This window comes from Cryptomeria japonica, chromosome 8 (genome assembly GCF_030272615.1).
Source record: "Cryptomeria japonica chromosome 8, Sugi_1.0, whole genome shotgun sequence".
In the NCBI taxonomy this organism is placed as follows: Eukaryota; Viridiplantae; Streptophyta; class Pinopsida; order Cupressales; family Cupressaceae; genus Cryptomeria; species Cryptomeria japonica.
Window position 1 is genome coordinate 33,822,075 of NC_081412.1, and position 26,040 is coordinate 33,848,114.

Sequence of the window (26,040 nt, forward strand, 5' to 3'; positions counted from 1 at the left end):
CGGTGCTCATGAAAATCTTCAATTTATATTCAATGGAAAGATCTCGCCGTTCTCCATCACTTCCAAGTTGAAATTCGTCTTGACTCTGCAGGAATAGTGAGATATTTGAAAATGAGCTCCCGTCCTTCACTGAGGGACAGGAGCGATTTTGCTCCTACAGGCCAAAATAACATGATTTTTCACATTTTAACACTTCACAAGGCAAAAATAAATCATTTCCAATGCCCAGGATCAAAAATCAAAAAGGTCAAAATTTAGTCAAAATATTCAATCGGACAAAAATTCACATTTCACTCCAACACTTAGACAAATTTAAGCTCTGCATCAACATTCCAATTGAATATTAGACCATTCTGGCGAACTCATTGCATTCAAAATTTGCATCCTAGAAAAGGAAGCTCAAAAAGCTCTCAAAAACGACTGGATTTTGGCCTGAAAAGACAAAAATAAAAAACCCTAAGGCTTGACCCTAAATCCAGACAACTAACTGACTAACAAAATCCTAAAGACGAAAGCGAAAACGAACAAAAGACAAGCAAAAAGAGGGGGTCCCCATTTGCGATGGGGCGATGTGTGAAATGGTCACAACACCCTCTTAATAGCTTTAGGTTTTGATTGTTTCAACTGTTGGTAGTCGAAAGGATCAGGTGAGATCACCTGCTTCTTTCTCTTTGCAGTGAAGGAACTGAGCCACGGAGGTAAAGCCATTAACTCTGATTCTGGGATAGAGGGAGAAGCAGTTTCTGTTTGAATAACAGTGGTGACCTTGTGAGAAGTGTCCGTCTGGATAGCCACCATAGTCTGTTGAGTGACGACAGGATGTGATGAAGATGTCATGAACTCATCAAAACAGGTCATAGAAGTATCAATATCAGACACAGGTACATATGAAGGATCTTCTGAAAAGATATTCAACAAATTTTCCTGAGGATGGCCTTGAGATGGTTCTGCTGCTGAAAGTGGGAGGATGTTCTGCAGAGATTCTGAAACTGAAGGGGCAGATTGTGAGCTCACATCTATCATAGGAGGAAACATGGGTACCTCAATAGGAAGTGAAGAAAGAGAATTATGTGGAGACTCTGTAGAAAGTGACTGAGGAGCATTATCAGGTTGAGTTTCTTCCTCTGAAGCTTCAGGATCAATCACATGAATTTCCAACTGTGGCTTCTCCTTGCCTTGAACTGTTATTTCCTGAGGAGGAAGCACCATTGCACAGCTGACTCGCAATTTAATCCTCGTACTAGAAGAGGATGCACCTTCTTTGTTGTCTAGTTGAATTTCAGACTTCCGCCCAAGAGGACCTGTAGAATCATCTTCTTTCCCAACCTTAATCTTAATGAGCTTGACACCATTATTCTTTAGCCAGATATTGGTATTGGCAAGAACTGACTGGAATCTATCCAAGATAGAAGTGCCTTCCTTGTGGGACCAGTGGATAGAAGGAAGCGGAGCCTCATCAACATTCTGATTGACAAACTCAGGATCAAGAACATTACCATCATCAATCATACCTTGTGGCATGTTCACGAGGTTTAGATCCACAATTTGTTCTGCAGTGAGTCGACAGTAATCCATCTTGCGAATCTCCTTTTCGGTATGAAGATCAGCCCAGATATCTTCTATCCGGTGTACATGGATGAAGGTCTTCTTGACCTTCTCCTTCATGCCTCGGTAATTGAAAACAGCTCTAGGTTTGAATCTTTTCAGTCTGATTTCCTGCAACTCAGTCTCCATAGCCCTAGCCTTGATTGAAGCCATTAGAGAATATTGACCAATCTTCAATGGGTTGTTGGAAGAAATACCCATGCCAACCTTGTGCTTAACTGACTGGTGTGTATGCACAGCCATGATCTGCCTTCCCAATTCCATGAGAATAATCTTATCTGTTGGGTACCGTGGGAGCATGTAAGGCTACCCGCCATAGCATCCAACTCTCATGTAGGTAAAAGTTGGAAATTGGAGAAACAAACAACCATATTCTTTCACCTTTTCCCATGCTTCATCTGAGACTCTTTTGTTCTTCAGGTTCTTGTCAAATTGACACAAATAATGACCAAAGAAAGCGTCCTGAACCCTTCTGAAATGAGACCTACTTGATCTTAGAGGCAACTGATCATAGTATTCCCAAACCGGTACAAGCATGAGGTCACCCTTGGTGGAAAGACCTGGGAAATGTCTAAGTGACGCAGCAATATACACGAGATATGAATTCATGTAGAAGGTGAAGGTAGTAGGGATGACTGCAAGTTGCTCACGCAAAGCATCACTGATGATTTCACCCCAATAGATGTGCTGAGACTGCCTTACTAACATAATAAATTGGTACATCCAAGGTTCAAAAACATTGGAATGCTCCAATCCCATCATACAGCTAAGAAAAGTAATAGTATCACCGATCTCATTCTTGAAATCAGACCGATATAACTTTGCCCATCTGGTAAGCGCAGTGCGAGGTTCATGAATCCATTTGTTGATATGACGCTTACAGTCTTTCACCCTTTTGGCAAAGTATTCAGCTGCACTTTGCTTGGAGATCTCTATATAAATGGTTTCGGAAGGTATTTTGAAAACCCTCTCTATAGCTTCTGCATCCAGGCGAATAATCACTTCCCTGTCATCATTTCTAATGACTCGTGTCTCTTTGTCAAAATGATGAGCACATGCTAGAATAAATTCTGGTTCTAGGGCAGCAACTGGAAAGGATGCGGCATGATGGATATGGCTGTCTAGCAACCGTTGCATATCACCCTCCTTCGGATCTTCAATCCTTTGTATGAATTCGGACATGTCAACATGCCCTATCTCAGTATCCTTGATATGATCAAGGGAGGAGGAGATCTGTGACTGCGGAACTTCATTTTGGTATTTATCATACCTGTATTTCATCTTTTTTGGAGTGGGAGATGATGATACATCTGTCATCTGGAAACAACTGGGAATGCTGTAATGTAAATCCAAGAGTATCAAGGCAATATCAAAGTCAGTATCTTTAGACATTTTCACTCTTCCAAATGAGAAAGTTCAACTTTCGTATTTTGGCTTTGTGAGAGGAGATATAAGAGGTGAAAAAATAAGCTTTTGACTTATTTCGGGTTTTGAAACATGTTTCGCAAGTACACAAGAAGGAAGTACAAACGTGCAATCAGGTTTTAAATTCCGAATGCAATTATACTTGCAAAACACGAAGCATGAATAAATGGAAGGAGAATGAATTTTCAGTTTGGAAGTTGGGAAGAACACATTTGCAATTGGTTTTCTAAATCCAAATGCAAACTTATTTACAAACTGAAAATCGAAGGATGGACGGAAAAAAGGTATTTAGGCATGTGGGAAATGACGAAGATGATAAGTACGGATGAGGGAATTGGAAGCGGATAGGTAAAAATGAATTTTGGGAAGATCACTTGGAACTTTGTCATGCCAAAATGGGAAGGACTTTCAACTTGCAATCCGGATTTCAAAACCCGAAATTGGGAAGAACTTGATTTTTTTGTCATTGAAACTTGATTTTTGGACTAAAGAAGGTTAAGTCTTTGTCCAAAAAGGGAAGAACGCATCTTGAGGTAGAACTTTTCACACTTGCAAATTTCTTTGCAAATTGGGAAGATTGCAAATTGGGAAGAACATATTTGGAAGAACACATTTTTCTTGTTTTGAAACTTGATCTTTTGGATCAAAGAAGGTTAAGTCTTTGTCCAAAAAAAAGGGAAGAACACATATTTTCCTCTTACTTGCAATCGGGTTTCTAAAACCCAAATGCAAGTAAAGAAGGAGAATTTTCAATGGGGAAGAACACATTACTTTACAAATTTCTTTGTAAAATGGGGAATTTCCTCTCATAAACCCAATATGAACATGAACAAAACCAAAACTTAAACAAGAAAATGTAAGGAAAGAAACAAGAAAGAAATACAAAAATAAAAATTACCTTGAAAAGATGAGGAGAGATCCAAGCTTGTAGAGTCAACCAAACATGGAAGATGAAACCCTTTAAATAGAATTTAAACAAAGGAAGAAACTTAGCCACGCATGGTGACCAAAGAAAAACCGATTTGCTATAAAAATGCCATGAAAAATGCCAAGGAAGTAGTTCGAAAATGATTTGATTCATCATTAAATACAAGAGAAAGCAAAAATGATTTAGAATTGAAAGCATACCTTGAATGAGAAAGGTGCGAAACTTGCAAAAAACGTGACTGGTTTTTACGGCGTTTTTGCAAATCGATTCCCCAAAATGCGCACAAAACGGTTTGAATGAAGTTTGAAATCCAACGCATTTATGATTAAATCAAAAACGCCTTAGGAAAGAGTAGATTCGAACCTCCAAACCATGGCAAATGGCACAAATACATGATTCAGAAAAAAAAACGTTGAAGAAGACAAATGGCAATGATCAGTTTGATAGATGCGTAAAACAAGGGTTTGAATCCTTCAAAGTTGCAGCAAATCCGCATTTGGAAGGAATCCCTATCCTTCCTCCAAAAAATTCGAACCCAAATCAGTTTGCAAAGGCATGGGAGAAATTTCGGGTTTTAGAAATGAAACAACAAGTTTTCAAAATGTTCATATTTTTGCCTCTAAGGCAAATTTCGGGTTTTAGAAAAGGAAATACAAGTTAAATTACTTGTAATAGGGAAATAGAATTCCCTTTACAAGTGATTTTACTTAAAACATGTAAAGGGATTTTAAAATCCCATTTACAAGTTCTATTTAAAAATAAAAAATAACTTTAAGTCATAAAAACATGTAAAGGGGTTTTAAAAACCCATTTACAAGTTTTATAAAACACTTAAGTCGTTCTACTAGTAAAGGGGGTTTTAAAACCCTTTTTACCAGTGTCCAAAAACTTGTAATTGGAGAAAAATTCCCCTACAAGACCAAAAGCTTCAAGGGGGTTTTAAAAAACAAATTACCAGCTATTGGTAATTATCGAAAAATTCCCCTACATTGAAGCAAAAACATAGCAAACGGACTCGAAACGCGACGAAATTCGAAACGTAGCTTGGGGATGGATCAACAATCGATCCAGTCCAAGGATGTGGCAAATTTCTACCTTGGGAAGCATGCCATAGAGTAAAATTTTTCATTTTTTAATAAAAATTTCCATGTGATAGTCCAATTTTTGAAATCAAAAGTTGAGGACAACACAACCCACACAAACTTCACTTTATTCATCAAAATCGTACAGCCTACAATCAACTTGAGAAACAACACTCATTTAGTAAGGAAAAATGGATTCTAATACCCAACAATGAACTCCTCAAAATGGTCGGGCTTGAAACAAACCTCCAAATAATTGCTCAACAACACTTCAAACATAAACAATATCGGGAATTCCAAAATATGAAATTAAATGCACCAAAAGTATTCATTTTGCAGCACAAATGGAAAAAATCTTTACAACTCATTGATGACTCCTAGATGAAATCCCTCCAACTAGCTAGGGGGGTTTTCATCCTTGAAATCAATATTTTTGAGAGGGTTTTTGTCCTCAAGAAAATGAGAGAACACATGTTCTCTTTGCAATAGAAACAAATTCCATAATATGGCCAACCTCTCAAATGAGCCCTCAACTTCTTTTTTATAACATTTTGGAGGGGAAAATATAGTAATAAAAAATAACAATTCCCTTTTTCCTCCGTAAACTCTCTTTTCAAAATAAATAAATAACCCCTTGTGCAAAAAGACCCCCTTCTACTTAGGTGTCCTCCCTCAAGGCACATCTTAAAACACAATTTTAATAAATAATTACTTTGAGTTGCCTTTCTAATATTTCACCTTTAGACAACTCAAGTAATAATTACTCCATAAATTATCCAAGTTGTGGAAGTATCAAAATGATAAAAATATGAAATTTTGACCATACCAATATGTCACTGAAGACTGAGGATGAGTATCTGAAGCAACTGAGTGACTATCTAAAAATAGCATACTTTTCCAAGAAGTTTGGAGTGTTCCCAAAAGGTCAGAAATCCATTTTGAAAGCTTCAGGAAACTCACCAAGACCAACTGAACTTACTGCCATAACCACCACCTTTGCTAGACTAGTCTTGTACTCTCCAAGGACTTTGGAGTTCTCCCTTGTTCACCAATTAGCCTACGGGAAATCTCAGAAAATAAGCTAATTGTTCTTAAACTGATTATGCTTGAGAAAGGGAAATTACTTTATAATAGGATGCCAATGTAAGAAAAATGAGATACATAAAACAAAAGCCTTATGCATTGTTATAAAACTCAGCCCAAGCTATAGAAGCTTGCTCAGGCTTGTGGGTTAGAAATCTAAATGCGTGACTTATGTGCCAAGTATATGGTGTACACTCAGCTATGTGCATACATGTTTGAAATAGAGATCTTGCTTTACCTCATAGTATTGTGTGCTTTTTTTTGCACTCGAAAATTTTGCAAACTTCAAACTTGCTGCCACCACTATACAGTGTGCCACATAGTGGTCTTGCATACTTTCATTCAAAGATTTGGTTTCTGCACCATCCGACGTATGCTCATGCCCGTGCGTACACATTTTCCATGCCTTAGTAACTTATCGATCACTTCATTTTTCCTTCATTCTTCTCCATGTCAGATGTATTTAAAAGATTTGATCATTGATTCTGCACGGATATAGATAAATGACAACAGAATGACAAGGACAAACAAGAAAAAAGTTTTAAAGTGCTTTATGTTTGAGGAAATGATAGATTTGGATTGAAATTTGACACTATATGGAAATTTTCATGTGTACAACATTTTATTCATTGTCACTACCATTTTCATTTATATTACTGCAATCTAGTCGTGTAGAATTAGTAGTAAACTCTTCATCATAGTTACTAGTGCACCTTCCTTTACTTGATATTTCTTACAACATTGGTATATTAGAGATGAAGATTTGAGTTGACTTCAATCCAAACATGGTTTGTTTGTCATAGGAGTCTCAAGTCACACATCATTATTGACCCAAGTGGTATTATTCTACTCTTTAGGATGTAAAGAAGAAAGAACAGCTTATATCATGTGCATGACCCTAGCAAGCAGGGAAACAAATTGTTGGTTTGGGTGAACATGTTCATTTTTCTCTCTTTCTGACCTTTTTAAGGGTACCTAAACCACAAAGGTATCTAGAAGCAAAAGTTAAACTTGAATGATAAGTTGCCATGTAGGTTGAATATAATACCTTGATGAAAAGTCACAGCTAAGAGTGCCAAATTGTCTCTATGGAAAAAGCCCACTGGAGTCAAATGGGCGTACATGGTTGGGCCGAAGTTTTCAGCCTATGATGATTTATCACAGGTTGATAGTCACTGCATAGACGATTGGTGGGCAGTTTGATATATATTTATATCTGCATGACCGAATCTTTGTTTTGTTGTTAGTTTATCTCTCATGCTTTTTAGCCCAATCAAATCTTGTTCATTAGCAGAAATCAAAATGAGTTTTGGGGTATTCCAAGGGTACTTTTATCTTTCATTTTCTCTATTTGAGAATGAAAGATTTCAAGTTGATAGGATAGATAAATTCTAATTGGGCTAGTTCAGTTGACACTTGGAGATCACGGGCTATATCTTTTCTTGGGATCAAGAGTTGTTTTATTGTAGAGTAAGCTTCAGCATACTGTAGCTTTATCTTCCATTGAAGTAGAATACAAAGTAGTTGTCAGTGCCAATTGTGAAGCAATATGGTTATGCCAATTTTTAAGTGTTATGCAACTTTGATTGCACCAACTCCAATTTTCTCTTTTAATCAAGGAATCTTGAAGTTAGTGAAAAACCTGATATATCATGTTCACATGAGGCATATTGAGGTTCATCATCACTACATTTAGGCCTTAGCAATTGATTGACATTGATGACATTTCTCTTCACCACTACACTTCTTGGGAATAGTCTACTGATCTAATGACAAACTCATGGTGATATTCTTCCAGCAAGCCTTAAGAAAAACATATTATTGGAAATGATATAACTGAGAATAAAACATATCTGGCTGCTTGAAACATTATAGATCATGCATTTGTGTCTTTCATTGTCATACTTCTGGATAGGAAAAGTACCAGATCATATATCCGTCTCAGTTGATTTCTTAATTAGAAAGTATGCTTGAACAGGCCATGCACGCAGCTCCATTGTACATTGCAGAGACTTCTCCACCTCAGATTCGGGGAAGACTAGTGTCTCTGAAAGAGTTTTTCATAGTTCTGGGAATGCTGGTAAGTATTTCCTTATGCTTAAATAAATTCCAGTTGCTTTGAATTTAGAGCTATTAATCCAATAAGATCTGATTGTCAGTAATCTTTTGATACAGTTGGGTTATCTTGTTAGTAGTTTAGCTGTTGATGCTGTTGGAGGATGGCGTTACATGTATGGATCAAGTATCCCGCTTGCTATAATAATGGGGTTTGGCATGTGGTGGCTGCCACCATCCCCACGTTGGATCCTTCTTCAAGCTATTCAGGGTAAGGGGAATATGGAAGATCTTAAATGTAAGGCAGCTTCTATTTTAAATAGATTAAGAGGTCGCCCTGTGGGTGATGTGGTCTCTGACGAACAAATAGAGGAAAACTTAAGATCTATACAAGATGCATATCAAGATCAAGAACTGGAAGCTAGTTTTTGGGAAGTTTTTCAGGGAGGCAGTTTGAAGGCCCTCATTATTGGCGGAGGTTTGGTTTTCTTTCAGCAGGTATTTTAGCATTCTATGTTGTCAGAACTCACAAAGTATATTGAAGTTTCATGAAAACATAAAATTGAATATATATCAAGTCAGGCTATAGGAAAATTGGATCAAATGATAATAAATAATGTACTATTCTGAAGTATATTCCCTTCAAAATTCCATTTCCATTTTTGCTTGTTAATTCTCATTTAGGTTTTTTGTAACTTGGCAGATTACTGGACAACCAAGTGTGCTCTACTATGCGGCCACAATTCTTGAGGTAGGATACTATCCTCATATTGTGATTACTTGATATTGAATGCTCTTTGTGAAGTTTTAATGATGTTGGGAGGACTATATGGGTATTCATGGAACTGTTCTGACTCTCAAGTTTACAGAGTGCAGGGTTTTCAGCAGCATCTGATGCCACTCGAGTTTCGGTAGTTATTGGTTTATTCAAGGTACTATCGAGTCCATCTGTCCCCTGACAACTTTTAAAAAGGTTTTTGTAGTTTCGATTTTACGCTCATTCAAATGTTAACATGCCTATACATTTGCCATTTTCTCAACCCTCAAATAATTTCAGATTCAAGAATTTCAAAGAAACATGTTTATAAAAACTTCTTCAAAATATGTGCTTATATGACTGCAGATTCTCGGTGATCAGCGAATGTTAATGTTTTATGAACAATTTCTATCATGCGTCTCACGGTTTTCTCCCCCTCTAAGTGTAAGCCAACCAAGAGCGAAGAGGAAGGGGTTTGGCAGGTGGTGGAAAGGAGAAAGACCAGATGCCGGAGGAATGCCCAACATATCCTTTCAAGCCCTAATTCGATTCACCTTGGGGCACAGATTTGCTTTGCATCTTCGAGCAGTCCGTTGCTTGGGGGCACTAAATACGCTTGCTTCCCCCCATCCTCCCCTCATCCCACAGGCCATTTCAACAAATCGGTGGGTCAAAGGCAGAGAATACAAGAAGGTTTTGAACAAAAGATGGCTTAAGGCGAACCCTGCAATTTGGGGCTTTTCTTGGCGAACTGCGGTGGATCCCTCTCGGGTAAACAGACTCAAGAAAGTAACTCCTCATTCTGCGAAGCAGAAAGAATGACCGCGGTCGAACCCATCGAACCCTGAAGGACGAAAACCTGACATCAGGCTGGATTTAGAGATTCTCCAGCAGAACATCATCTTTCACGAAAGTAATAGCTTCATTGCTATGTGGCGAGGCTCTCATGATTCCTTCGAAGATGTTAAAGGTTGGTGGGAGACTAAATTTCACAACCTGGTAAGCACCTTTAATCTGGGCTCTCAGTGCATTCTAATTACATGCATTGACTCTAGTGTTAAGCAGGATCTGCTCAAAAGTAAGGAGAAATTGCTTAATGGTTGTATCTTTCACTGCATTGATTGGGCTCCCCACTTTAACCCTAAAACTTTTGTATTCAATAGCAACCTGCATTGAGTCAATATTGGCCCCCTTCCCGTCGAATTTCATGTCTCAAAAATAATAGAATCACTTGTGGTAGAATTAGGAAAATGCCTGGCTATTGTAGGTATTTGGGATAAAAATTTCGAAAAAGACATTAAGTTACTTATTGATTTCAAAACCATTGGCCCTAAATTGAATCCCTTTGAATTAATTACCTCAACAGGGAAATGGGAGATTATTCCCTCAATCTAATAAGGAATTATTGATGCTTCTGATATGGTTATCTGTCATAAGAGCAACGCAATTAAGGAGACAATAATCAATCATAGTTCCGTTTTCAACAACCAAATCACTCACAACAGGCAGCCAATATCAAACCCTGAGTCTCGCCCCAACCCTCTCCCACCCGTGTCCATAGTCGGCCCATCTCCCTCTAACAAAACCAAGGTTGTTTCACCTTCCTTTGCCTCATCCTCTCACTCCTCAACACTGGCATCCAAGAAGGAAAAACCCTTGCAATCTACTTCAAAGAGAAAAGGAGATCACATTCCCCCTCTTAGGGATTCACATTTAGACTCAGTACACCCCTCCATGGATAATAGGAAATTGAGCCATCCTCTTTCCGAGAAGCAATACCTTCCCAACACAGTCCAAGTTAACAGTAATTTTGACAAACAATCTATCTCCCTTAGCAAAGAAGTCCTTAACGACTTACTTGAATTCACCAATGCCTTGAAGGCAGATATAGCAGAACAAATAGAGATAGTGGAGCACGGCCTGGCGGACGAAGATGAACTCAGAGACAAAGGCCTCATTTCAGAGTTAGGAGGCTCAAAGGATTTCAACCTCAGGGAGGCTCAGAAGGATTCAGTAATCAACACTTATTTGCCCCCCCCATCACTACAGTCCTTGACAAATTTTGAGACTCTTGGAGAAGCCTCTCCCGATCTTTGCATTGAAACCCCTTTGGAGGTAGGTTCGTTGGGTCTAGCTCTTAATTTGGTAGGTAGGAATAAGCCAGATTGTGGATCTTCTCAAAAGAGAAGAGGGAGAAGATCAAATTCGGAGCTAAGACTCATGGATGGGAAGGCTCTGGACCAATCTAAGCTAACAGATGTCTTTAATGTAGGGAGGGGGAAGTTCCCTCCCATGTCGCCATGAAGTTAGTTACATGGAATGTTAGGGGTATTAATGCCCCTAACAAGGAGCACATCCTCAAGCGTTGCATCTTCAAGGTAAAAGCTAAGATAACCATTATTCAGGAAACAAAGCTAGACAGTGATGGAGGAGAAAGTTTTGGCAAACGTTTAGGAAGTTTCAATTGGTCAGGAATTCCTACGGTAGGGGCATTCAGAGGTCTAGGTATTATATGGAACCCCAGATGCATCTCATTAGTAGCTTTAGAGAACAATAGATTTTGGATGGGTTTAGAAGTTAAATGTGTTAGCAATAAATTAAATTTTATTCTAATCAATGTTTACGACCCCACTCCAAATGATTTAAAGAGAATAGTCTGGGAGGAACTTTCCTCTTTCATGAATAAACATAAGAATTAAAATTGTATTATAGGCGGAGATTTTAACGTCATCTGCAATCTAGCTGAGAAATCAGGTGGTTGCTCTCGAGAACCTCAGTCCTTAGTAGATTTTAGAAACTGGACCTTCTAGAACAACCTCATGGATATTCTTAGAAACAATGGAGTTGTTACGTGGACCAATAGAAGATCTGGCTTCAGTATGATAGCAGAGAGATTAGATAGGTTTCTTATTAAGGACAACTTAGGCACCCTCAACAACAACCTAGTTAAGGCATCCATACTACCTATCTCAGGTTCTGATCACTTTCTGATTCAACTAACCATAGCCAAAGATCTCGAGCCGTTGAACTACCCCTTCAAATTTGAGCTCATGTGGTTGAAGGAAGAAAACTTCATTAGAATGGTAGAAAAATGGTGGTTATCATTTAACGTCTCTGGATCCAAGCTATTTTGTTTTGTATCTAATTTAAAAATGATCAAACAATCTCTCCTAACATGGAATCGTGAAAAATTTGGCAATATCTTTGATACTAAAACCCAAATTGAACTCGAGTTAAAAAAAGTAAACGATACTGTGATTAAACTTGGAATGGATCAAAACCGATATAAGCAAGAAAAATTACTTATGAAAAAATATGAAGATATTCTGTCAAAAGAGGAAACCTTCTGGAAACAAAAATCGTGAGAAACTTGGCTCGCCGAAGGGGATAGGAACACACAATTTTTTCATGCTAGCAGTAAAGCTAGAAGAAACACAAATAAAATAACGAGTATCATTGATGGTAATGGCCGCCTAATAGAAGATCCCGAAGGAATAGCCAAATTAACTGTTAACTTCTTTCAACTCCTGCTTAACTCGGAATCCTCCAACCTTGTAGCCTAGGAAAGTCTTTTACAGAATATTCGTAAATTAATCACTCATGAGCATAATTTGTCTTTAAATAGATGTTGCATAGCAGATGAAATTGAGAAAGAAGTTAAAGAACTGCATCCAGAAAAAGCACCTGGGCTGGATGGCTTTCCAGCTGCCTTCTTCCATTCGTGTTGGCATTTCTTGGGAATGGAGCTAGTGGACGCCCTAGAGGGCACTAGAAAATCAGGTACGATCCTTTGAGAGATTAATAATACCTTCATTGCTCTCATCCCCCATAAAGCTTCGACAACAAGCCTGGAAGAGTTTAGACCTATCGCCCTCTACAATACACTATAAAATTCTCACAAAGGCATTAGTTAATAGACTGAAAATCTTCCTCTCAATTATTATATTGGAAGAACAGTCTGGTTTTGTTCCTGGCAGATCAATTCTGGATGGGGTTATCCTCGCTCACGAGGCAATCCACTCCTCTCAAACCAATTCCAGCCCTTCAATGCTCATTAAGTTAGATATTAAGAAAGCTTACGATAAAGTGGATTGGAGATTCTTATGCAATTGCATGGCAGCCTTGGTTTTAACAAAAGATGGGTCAACTTGATATTCGAATGCATCTCAACTCCTCATTTCTCAATTTTGGTAAACGGTTCCCCCCATGGTTTCTTCACAAGTTCCCGAGGATTGAGGCAAGGGGATGGCTATATCCCCCTTCCTCTATATTATTATGGCAGAAGCCCTAGGTAGGACAATCCAAAAGTCTTAAGAGCTTAGCAACATAGAAGGAATAAGAGTCACTAGTAATGTCGATCCACTTACTCATCAGCAATTTGCGGATGATATGCTATTACTGGGCAATAGTTCCTTTTGTGAAGCTAGAAGCCTTAAATTGATTCTAGATTGGTACGTGAATGCCTCTAGTCAGGAGGTGAACAAAGACAAAGCCAAGGTTTTTTTCCTCAACACTAATGAGAAAAGAGAAAAGGAGATTCTAAATCTTCTAGGTTTCCATTCAGGAACCCTCCCATGTATATACTTAGGCCTCCCATTGGATAGAGGGGTTAGAGAAAACAAACTTTGGGATGGAATTTTGTTCAAATTGGATTCAAGATTGCAATCATGGAAAGGTAAATGGCTGTCGCTAGCAGGAAGAATTGTCTTGATTCGTTCTTTCCTTTCGGCAATCCCACAATACTACATGTCCTGCCTTCAACTCTTAGGGGATATCAAGGATAAACTTACTAGGATCTTGAGGACCTTCCTATGGCATGGTTTGGAGGATAAGAAAGAGTTTTCATTAATTGCATGGGATAACCTTTGTTTACCCAAAATTAATGGAGGATTAGCCTTTAGAAACCTAAAAAGTCAAAATAGGGCACTTGGAGCAAAATTAGTATGGAGAATCTATAAAGAGCCACAATTGAAATGGGTTAAAATAATTAGGAACAAGTATGTGGGCAATTCAGACCCATCCAGCATCTTCAAAATTCCCTCCTTTCCAAAAGGTTCTAGAATTTGGAACTTTATTTCCAATTGCATAGGAGTCCTCTCCGACCAACTATCCTGGAATATTGGGCTAGGGGACACAACCCTGTTTTGGGAGGATTTCTAGGGTGGGTACCCCCCTATTAGCAGTATAATCCATGATGATTCCTTAAAATTGGAATTGGAAAACTCTGTAGGAAAGCTCGTTAGAGACTATGTCACCTTCTCCAACTCTGACCCTGCTCTAGGCTGGAGTTGGAAGCCTTTAACCGTATCTTCTTCTAATCAAAGAGGGTGCTCTCATCTTCTTTCTATTCTCCTGTCCAGGAAGCTCTCTTTCAACTCAAGCCAGGATAACTTAATTTGGTTAGGTTCCTCTAATGGAGATTACAACGTTAAGTGGGGCTATAGGATCGCCCATAAGCTAGAAGCCATAATGATCTCCAACCTTCCGTTGCCCCTTTGCTGGCATAAATCCTCCTCTCCAAAAGCTGGGACCTTCCTCTAGATTGCTTTGCAGAAGAGAATCCTCCCAATGGACTGGTTTTGGAAGCTGGGTTATTCCAGCCCCTCTAGATGTCCATTATGTTGCAAGAGGGAGGAAGATGTAGACCACCTATTACTTAACTGTGAATTTACCGCCTCTTGTTGGCATTAGCTTTTTAATAAACTTAATTTAAGTTTGGCCTGCCAACATGACCTTCCTTCCTTCCTGCAGAGTTGTCTTGTCTCCCAAAATTTCGGTCATTACGGGCATATCTGGATTATTTCCCCTTCAATCCTCCTCTGGGAAGTTTGGAAAGAAAGGAACAGAAGAATTTTTAAGGAGAAATCCCTCAACTCCGCAACTCTTCTTGTTTAAATCAAAGCATCCATTATAGAGTTTGCCAACAACTATATTAGGAAATGTCCTTTGAAGAACTCCAAATTTACTCTTAGGGACGAAGCCATAAGGAAACGCTGGGAGGGCCTCATTCTATCCCTGTATGTTGGTTTAGGGGAGAGCCACAATTCGGTGGTTAGGATGCAGTGTGTTTGGGTTCCTTCACCTCCCAGATGGTTCAAACTCAACTTTGATGGATCTTCCCGCGGCAATCCTGGCACAATAGGTGTAGGCTGTGTTATCCACCCCTGGGACGGGAAAGAGGTCGCTGCACTCACAAAACCTTTAGGGATAGTCACTAATAATGTAGCAGAAGCTAATGCAATAGTAGATGGTCTGTTGCTCTGCCACAAGCTAGGAATTCAAAATCTAGAAATTGAAGGAGACTCCGCGATCATCATAAACTCTCTTATATCAGGAAAGTCCTTCAATTGGAGAATAAATAACTTAATCAAAAGAGCCAGGGATCTACTTCCATACTTTAACTCCGTCCTCATCAATCACATTTATAGGGAAAGTAATAAAAGAGCAGATGAACTAGCCAATGAAGGAGCTGATGGCAAGGAGTTTGTGAATCAAGGCATAGGTTAGAGATCCGGCTTGATTAGATCTCCATTCACATACAAATTCTCTTTTCCTTCCTCCCTTTAGAATTTACACATACATACTCTTAGGTATAATTCAGTGCCTAAAACTATATCTTGAATATATATATATATGAATTCCTATATATATATACACGTATATACACATATATACATATAATTTCATAAGTCAGATATACATATACATCAATTCACCTTTCCACTATATATATATATACACTCAAATGTGTATATATATATACTGATACATATACAGATATATAAACATATATATATATATATATATATATATATATATATATATATATATATATATATATATATATATATATATATATATATATATATATATATATATATATTAACACACACATATATATATAGCCATACATATCTAAATATATACACATATATATATAGCCATACATATCTAAATATATACAATGTCAAACATATATTCACAAATAAAGATGCATAGTACAACCGATTCTGCATAGATATAGGTATAAACATTATAGATATAATTTAATTAGATATAAACTTAATATGTATATATATAAACATTGACATAGATATAGATAGAATTGTTTATCTATATATATATAAATATGTATATATACACATATATTCCGAAATTCATAGCCAGATGTAATATATATATATATATATTTATTTACTTTTCCACATAAATAAATACAATCTATATAAGTATATATATACACACACAAATATATATTCATAGCCATTTATAAACTCACATTCTTTTATATATAAATACATTCACTTATATATATATATATATATATATATATATATATATATACACACACACACACATAAATATACATATATGCATATATATATATATATATCTCTATATATTTATATATCTATATATATGCTTTGATTGATATATATATATATGTGCGTGTGCATAAATATCTATATCTACACACACACACACACACACACATATGCATATATATCTATATATCTATATATATATTCATTATATAAACTCTCTTACATACCCTTATTTCAATAAGTTAAGAACGTAGCTTTATTCACTTGCTTAATTTATAGCTATAAACGTACAGGAATGAAGGAACTACACACACATGTAGAAGAAATGAAGGAGATATCAAAGTTCACTCTAGTTATGTCCTCATTGTGAATGAAGGAACTACATACCCTTAATTTATAGCTATACACACACATGTAGAAGAAATGAAGGAACATTCATTCTCTTATTAATTTCTGATCTTATTCCATTATGATTAGGTACATTCTTGTATTTTTATAGCATCCTAAACTTTAACCTTTCCCTTGTCACCTCATTATCCGACTCTCCTTCCTCCCATGTTCTTCCCCTTCCTCGCCCACTACGTCGAATTCTCTCCCTTTCCCGTTTAATTTCGATGTTCTCAACCTGCTACCATTTCTTGTAATTATTTCGAATTTTGGAAACCCGGTTGCACTTGCCCCGATATTATTACGATCTCTGGCTCCAATGCCTCAAACATTCTTTTACACATGCCATTCATGCAAGCTCTTATTTATACACTAGGCATGTGCGGCGCCGGATTATGGTAATCATGAGAAGGAAATGGTAATTATTTCGTTGTGAGTTGGTACTCTGGCTTGGCTGTCAAGTACCTCAATCCAATGCTTCGTTATGATGGAGAATTATTTCGGCTTAAATGACCAAACCATTATTCGTGTCATGATTTGATATCTCTTCGACTGACCTTTTGGCTTTATAAAGGCTCCTTTCTTCATTTGCAGCCTGTAATTTTGACAGAGAGCTCAATATAGGTCGAAATGTATACGGTTCTTAAGCTCAAATGCTCAAAGAGACAAATGGTTGTATCTGGTGAGATTAAGGCAGCTCGTTTGAAAGGTATTGTCAATTCTCCTCATGACCTAGTTATTAATGCCATTTTGCAAATCCTAGGGGAAGATTTCATTCACAATGAGGACATAACTAGAGTGAACTTTGATATCTCCTCTATGTTTTTAGCAGTAGTGTTTCATTTTGAGCTCAACAAGGAGTTCATTAGGAAGCTATGCTTAAAGGTTTTTAAGAACAACATCCTGGGAGAACTAGACCGAGTAGTAAACGTTACCAATGATCTTCTGGCCCCTAAGCCCCGACATTATGACATCCTAATGTGGAATAATCGTTAGGTTCCCCGGTTCCCAATTCTGGCAATTGATAACCTTGCAAAATTAGCAAACAAGCGCCCTATCATTCAGAGGAATATTAATTTCCTCATGTGGTGGCTTCATGTGAAATTACCCCCCTATAAGCAATGTTTGGTTGTTTACCTACGAGATGAGGGACTAAACATGGATCTGGCAAAAGGTTTCGTAATGGAGAAGCCTAATCTGGAGTTTTCAGCCTCTCCGAAGATCTCACCTTCGGATCATGCAGGGATCAAAGGGAAAGGGTCTGCTACTTGAAGTTAGATTTGTGAAGATGTGTGGGATTTCCTTCAAGACATGTTGCTACCCAAACTTAAAATTACTTTAGTAATTATCTATAGTATGCTGCCGACTCTCGTCTTTTTGAAGTATAGTACTCTCCATGTTGCTCTTCGTAACTATATAGTTGCCTCCTTTTGTTAATATACCTATATTTAGACTCATAATAGATATACATATGTATGCTGAATCCTGCCTTGTTTCGATGATTTTGCTTTATCAGATAAATTCAACAGTGAACTGGGATACATATCGAATTACATTATGTATATATATACATGGGTATACATATATGTATGTATATATAGATTTGTTTTTCATTGGTATATATATATATATATATTAACATACACATAAACACAGATACAGGTGCGTTTATATACTATTCTACAGAGATATATAGACATCTGCATATATGTGGATATACATATATATACTCATATGTAAATATACATGTATATTGCATAAGTATATGTATAGATACATATAGGTATGTACTATCTGCCATTTTCAAAACTAATTCTGTCGGCTCAATCCTAGCTTTATCTTCATTTTAGGCTTATCTGTTTATTTAGATCAGCTTTTTGCTCAGTATTCATCATTAATCTGATAATTTATTAATTAATACTACTCTCAGCCTTTGCTATGCTGTTTTCTTTATAAAATAGACATCCCTTCCTGTATTATGAGATGGCTTTGACTCCGTGTTGTCCTTTCTCTGCTCTTCGAAATTAATCCTCAGTGGCCCACGACTGTAATGGCCTTGGTCCGTTTGGTCACGTTTACTTCTTTCTTTATTAGGCTCTTTAACAAGATGTCGATGTAGGTATCAGCCCTTATATTTGTTGTCAGTTTGACTTAATATTGGCCAGTTTTAGGCACTCAAGAAGCATTATTGGTACACGACTTTGTATCTAAGGTTTGCTTTATGAAGTTGGTTAGGTTTATTATTTTCCCTTGCTCGACAATTTTATTCATATTTTCAGTTTAATTCTTTTTCAAGATTAACATGAATATCCAAGCTGCAGGAGGAACATTTTAAAGTGATTCGCAGGATCCATAGGCAATTAAGGAAACCACTTTATGACTAGTGCAACCAGGTACAAAAACATATGCTTTAGGGATACTGCAGAACCGATTCTTCTTAGATGGCAAGGCTATCCTTTTGCTACTGGAATCTCATCATAGAAGGTCAAGGTTAATTACGATATAAGGGGGGCTAACGAATTATGTAATCACCCAAGCAGCCAACCATTGGCAATTTGTCTCTTCGGGAAATGTATTGATGTTCTAGGATTTTATCCTTGGGCAAGATTGAAGGTTCTCTTCATTCGGTTCTTTCTTACCGGTGCCCACACTGAATTGAACTTGTATTAAAATGTAATAATTTCTTTTAGTTAATAAAATTATACGACTATGGCCCATTATCGATTAAAAAAAAACAAAAAAAAACTTCAAAATAAACTCGATGCAATCCACTGATAGGCCATCACCGAAAATTCAACATAAGAATAAATTATTGTCATAGTTTGCTTCTCCAAATGTCTTTATGAGGTTTGATGGAGATGCACTTTTGTGGAGAGAGTACTTAGTTCCACTTAGAGATTTATACATAAACAACTACATTAGCATTGTGATCATCTACATCATGTTTTGAACCTGTGTTGTCATTTCATTAAGTACTAGAATTTATAACTCTACCATAGCCCAATAGATATTTTCTTGAATGGCTATAGGAATGCAACCTTTTTCTTGTTTAATTGTATGTTTACCTTATTTGTGAAACAATAAACCTACAATAGGATTCATTGCAAGATCAAGAGTTGACAATCATAGTAAAATCCTAAAATATAAAGTCCTTAATAAGAGAAGAGTTTCTTAATCCAAGGCAAACAAGCGTCCATGGACATTGATATTCATTTCATGCTGGTTGATGCTTCCACTTCCATCATGGGGCACTCTATTTTCGCTCTTTTTTTGGTGGACATTTATCTCTCCTTACCTCTCTAGGGAGATGTGGTTTTGATGGTTTGGGACAGGCCTTGGGTTCAACCAATGGATTATGAGGGCATCTCTTTTCGCTGCTGTCATTGTTTTTCTACTAGCCATTTGGCCTCAAATTGTTCTAGGGGGTGCCGGAAGGGTCCTCCTTCTTGGTGGCAGCATTGAAGATCACACGGTTATACTGAGATGGGGGTGTGAATTAGTATAATAACAATCTTTTACCAATTTAATCTTTTTCAACTTCAATCGTAAGTATTCAACTTATCTCATAAACATATTCATTCCATACCCATATTCATAAATGATCTAACTAATACATGAACACAAGTAGAACACAAGATATATCCGTGGAAACCCTTACGGGAGAAAACCACGGTAAATCAATGCTTTTATATATTTGTTCTTTTACAATGTTTCATAGGCACCAGCCTACTGGAGACACCAACCCCTAAGCCTGTTTGTGAGCACCAACCCATTGGAAGTACCAATTCCCAAATCTGAATTCGTGAGTACCAACCCACTGGAAGCACCAACTCCCACTTCAAAATTCTGTGAACTCCAAACCACTTCACATAAATCTGAATTCTGTGAGCCCCAAACCACTTAACATAATTCTTTTTTTCGGGGTTGGGACCCTTGTTATGTCGGTTTGGTGCTCTGGTCAAAAGCATTGTTTTCAAAAAATCGTTTGGTTTTTTTTGGGTTGTGGTCATCTCACTCCTTGTAAGATCCCTCTTGTCCATTGGTTAGGTGTTATGTAAGGGTTCGGGGCCCTATCCCCATTTTTACCAAATCAGAACAAGTGTCCATGGAAATTAATTTACAATGGTTGAATTGGAATTGACGTCCGAAATTTGACGTTAATAGAGTTAAGGAATAAGCCTAGGATCAATGCCATTGTAGTGTCCCCTTTGTATCGATAAGTGTTGGTCTAGGATCCTTAGCGTGTTTTATTCTTGTAGGTTAATTGAGAGTACAAAGAGAATAATTAATTAATTAATTAAATTAAGCTGTCTAAGTTTGGATGACTTCTATTTAATTAATTATTTTTATTTTATATAGTGACTTTTGTTAGATTAAAAGGTTTTATTTACTTAATTAATTTAATCATATTGATTAATTAATTAAGTCACCTTTTTCTTTTTTCACTTAAGCTAAATTTAGGAAGCTTTTTTAGGCATTTAATATGCATGCATCCCTTAGGTATATTAATAATTAATTCATTATTAATTATGGATTGCTTTTTAGGGTTTCTATCTTTAGAATTAGATTTCTTTATAAGGATGACATATGCTTCATTGTAAATCAAGCAATACAAGCAATATTCAATCAAGCATTCAGTTATTGTTATTGTCTTCAATATTCTCGTTTGTTGTGCAATTTGTCCTTTGTATGTAACAGGTATTCTTGCAAATGATTATCTGGGCTTGTGGGAAGTCAACAATCATGAATTCTAACATGGTAACAGAGCTCAGATCTGAAGACCCTATTTGCCTTTTTTGGAGATATTTGCGATTTCCAGCAATTAGAGCACCTTGGGCTCAAATTGACATCGCCATTGGACTCAGAATGTCCAAAAACCCCACGATCGCTTGTTCATTCGCTTAGATTGGACACCGTTTGCTTCGGAGAGAAAATTTCCCCTCCTTGGCTAGCCGTATAGACGCAGGTACAGTACAGGCTAAGTCACCAGGTTCAGCCGAATTTCATCCTTGAAGTTCGAAATTCGTTGAACTTTAAAACATGTAATAAAAATCGTTGAAGTTCGATTGGCCAAAATTCGTATAAAATTCGCAAGAAACAGGCAGAGGTGTTTTTTTGCTGTCGGCAAATAACCAGTTCGCTATTGTAGTCGGGAGGTACGAGGGCTCCGAGTCAATGGTCGACGCAATGCTTGCGGCCGGTAGGGTTTTTAGACGACCGCATTGGGAGAAAGAGGATATAGGTAAATGTTAAAATTAAAGAAACTTCATAAAGTTGCTCAATAAATCCGAATCTTTATTAAACATTTAATAATATTAAACATCTATAATATAAGTTGTTGCCGGATGTAGTGGTGTTGCCCGATAAAATGTTAAATAATATTAAAATTTAATATAAATATTAACTAATAATGTTGTTAATATATTAATGTTTAGTATAAAAGTTGTCAGATTTAACATTTAATATATTAAAAATTAAATATTTTAATTCAAATTTTTAATTATTCATATATAAAATTTGATAAATTAAAATTAAAATATATAAATTAAATATTGTTTATTATGATATTTTTAAAAACTCAAATTTATACAAAGAGAATTTAATTACGATTTTTTTTTTCGAATTTTTGCCTCTTTTCGAATTTCATTCGTGGGGACTTAGGTTGTGATTTATGTTTCTGCAAGGATTGAGAAAAAAACATCCCAACCAAGTGCTCTTGATGACTTAGAGTTATTTTAAAGTTCTAAAGTCTTTGACTGTTATTGTACCTTTTTGACAAAAGAACATCTTTGCAATGATGAAAGTATATGTTTCCTATGGTTTATATTTTATAAATATGTCATCTCTTTGTAATGATTTCAAATCTATTTATCAATTTTAAACAATTTAGGCAATTTTATAGATATATAAACTATTTAGGCAATTTTATAGATATAGAGTACAGGTATTTTTTTAATTTTTAATTTTTGGTTTTCTCAAAAACCAAAATAAAAATATTTTTTTTAATTAAAAATTCAAATTCAAATTTGGGGGCATGAGTTTATTTTAATTTTTATATTAGATTTAAAAAAAAAAATCTTTTCTTTTTTATTATTTTTTTTATAAAACTTTTTATGCCTTATATTTTTTTAAATAAAATGTTTGCATGTTTTTTTAATTAAAAAACTTCTTTTTTATTAGTTTTTTTAAAAACTTTTTTTTCTTTTTTATTATTTTTTTTAATAAAAACTTTTCATTTCTTTTATTTTTTTAAATAAAATGTTTGTATGTTTTTTTATTAGATTTTTTTTAATTAAAAAACTTTAATTTTGTTATTATTTTTTTTTAAAAATCTTTTCTTTTTTATTAGTTTTTTTATAAAAACTTTTCATCCCTTTTTATTAAATAAAATGTTTGCATGTTTTTTATTAGTTTTTTTAACTAAAAAAACTTCTTTTTGCATGTGATTTTTTGGGTTTTAATCAATGTTTTTTGCATGCATTTTTAAATTAAAAAAAAAAAAATTGTTTTTTTCTTCCTTTAATTTGTTTTTTTGCATGTGTTTTTTGGTTTTTTTAATCAATTTTTTTTGCATGCACTTTTAAATAAAACACGAATTGTTTTTTTTCCTTTTTGAAAAAGTTTTTTTTTGCATGTGCTTTTTTGGTTTTTTAATTAATTTTTCTTGCATACATTTTAAAATAAAAAACAATTTTTTTTTTTTTGTTTTCAAAATTTTTTATTAGGGGCCGTTTTGTTTTAATAAAAAAATTAATTTTGTCCTAATAAGCAAAATTGGGAACATGTTTTATTTCACCTAACCTGTTTGCAGTGTTCTTTGGGGGGGGCAATTTTGGGTTCCTTAATTTCACCCTTGGCTATATTCCAACCAGAGGGTATATCATTTGCACAGATTTCTACAAGGCATCATTTGGTGGCAGCCTCATCTACATGTTTTCTAGTTTTGCACACTTGCATTTCATGTTGGATCTTCTTCTTTGAGTTATGTTGTACAGGCACTGTCATAAAGTGCCACACGTCTTTGTCCTTCGTCTTTTGATGACACATGATGCAATCATTTTGTATTGTAGATTAGGAAATCGATATCAGAACTTTGACCTGTCTCCTCTATTGAGCATGCCAGGTGTAACCAATGGTTCCCATACTTGGTCTGCGTGCCCGATCATTATCATTTGCAGCGAGTGATTCATCGTCATCGACATTGGTACCTAGTTTTGTCACACTTTGACGTTTTGTGGTGCAACATTAGTTCTCATTCTTCCTATGGAGGAACATTTACAGGAGATTCTGCATTTTTTGGAAGGCTTCATGGTCTTCCTTCCTCTCTTTTTGGAGAGGAGTTTTGTTTTCACTAGGTTTTCTCCTTTTCTCCACTTTACAGAGATTTGCATGTTGTGATTGGGTACCTCATCAGGCTTTGTTGCTAGAACCCAAATTTGCATGTAATTTCTTTTGTTGCATGTCGCTGCATTCATGCACTTAACTTTTTAGCTTCTCCCTAAATTCATCTTAAAGGGCGGTGTTAGAGTAAAAGGTTTTATTTACTTAATTAATTTAATCATATTGATTAATTAATTAAGTCATCTTTTTCTTTTTTCACTTAAGCTAAATTTAGGAAGCTTTTTTAGGCATTTAATAATCATTTAATATGCATGCATCCCTTAGGTATATTAATAATTAATTCATTATTAATTATTAATTGTTTTTTAGGGTTTCTATCTTTAGAATTAGATTTCTTTATAAGGATGACATATCTTTTATTGTAAATCAAGCAATACAAGCAATATTCAATCAAGCATTTAGTTTTTGTTATTGTCTTCAATATTCTTGTTTGTTGTGCAATTTCTCTTTTGTATGTAACAGGTATTCTTGTAGATGATTATCTGGGCTTGTGGGAATTCAACAATCATGAATTCTAACAACTTTATGGGGTTCTAAAATATAAAATATAAATCAATAAAGTCACCTTTTCAAGAAATTGAATATTATTTTATTATTTTGGAAAAAAGTGTATAAAAGGAGAAATGGAAAAAGGAAAGTCATTCTTGTTATTTTTATTTTATTAAAGTAATATTGTAATATTTAGTTTATAACGGTTAACTAAGTCTTTAGGAATATTCCTTTTTTCTTTTAGTTAAGCTCTATGCTTTGCTTAATTAGTTTGTCACTCTTATCTTTTATAGATAAAGCTTTTGTAACTCTTATTTAAGGAGAATTTTGCTCCTTGTTTAATCATCAAACATCTTAGTAATCTTCATGTTATATTATATTTTTTGTAATATGGTATTAAAGCACAACTTGAACTTTGGGATTTGAGAATGCGTGAAGACCTATGGACTTCTGCTATCAGTGATGGTTTGAGGAATGTTTGAAGCTTGAAAAGATCCAAAAGAGTTCATATAGAATTGTTACTTGGATATTAAAATAATATTATAATATTGATATAATGATCATCTTAGTCATTTATATAGTATTTAGAAACTTCCATTTATGTCTATCGTCTTTAGTTAGTTTTAGGAAGTTTCTTTTCTATATTTCATGTTTCTATTCTCGATCATTTCCGTTATGGAAAGATTGTGTTGTAATTTTCTATATAAGGAGTATTCCTCTTCTTAATTACAACATTTAATTATCATTTCTTGGTATCAGAGTGGGGAAAGGTTTTTTTGACGAATTTTATTAGTGGTTTCATTACTTGGAATTTATTTCTAGAAGATTTTTAACATGGGTTTTTATGAAAAATCTTGATTTTCCCTGACCGAGGGTTTCAGATCTGTCTTTTTTATAAATTCATGGCTTTTCTAATTTTTTTCCAAAAAAGTCATGGTGTTTTTTTTTTTTTTTTTTCCCAAAAAAATCAAAGTCGGTTTTTGTTTTTTGTGTGATTTTTTTACACAAAAATCGTGGGTTCTTTCTCGGATGGAGTTTTTTTCTGATTTTTTCACACAAAATCATGAAATGTGTTGCTGTTTTTTTTTTGGGTTTTTACCGTTTTTCCACAAAAATGAAGGTTTTACCATTTTTTCACAAAATGAAGTTTTTTGATTATATTTTCACAAAATCATGTCTAATTTTTGCATCGCATTGAGGGTTTTGTTGATTTCTCCACAAAATCGTGGTTTGTTGCAACTTGTTTTGGGTCGCACCTAGGGTTTCTTGGGCGAACAATGTTTCTTTGCAAAATTTTTTGACAATTTTTTACAAAATCATGGGTTTTGCTTCTTTTAACGATTTTTGGCAATATCATGGTTTTTTCAAGTTTTTGAACAGCAGATCTCGATTTTCGTATCGCTGAATAGTGGGAGGGATAGCTTTGGTATGCAACATCATGTTGGAAAGATTGTGGTAAACTTAGTCATATTAAAAACTTTTGCAAAACCAGGGACCTCGTCT

The 26,040-nt window shown here is 35.5% G+C and overlaps 1 protein-coding gene across 1 annotated transcript in view; it reads left to right on the forward strand.

Moving 5' to 3' along the window:
- Positions 1-26,040, forward strand: part of LOC131064580 (D-xylose-proton symporter-like 2) — a 158,302-nt gene that overhangs the window by 84,522 nt on the left and 47,740 nt on the right. The window contains exons 7-10 of the mRNA XM_059210140.1: positions 8,102-8,203; positions 8,299-8,676; positions 8,882-8,929; positions 9,048-9,110. Coding sequence (XP_059066123.1) covers positions 8,102-8,203; positions 8,299-8,676; positions 8,882-8,929; positions 9,048-9,110 — 591 coding nt within the window. The remainder of the gene's footprint in view (positions 1-8,101; positions 8,204-8,298; positions 8,677-8,881; positions 8,930-9,047; positions 9,111-26,040) is intronic.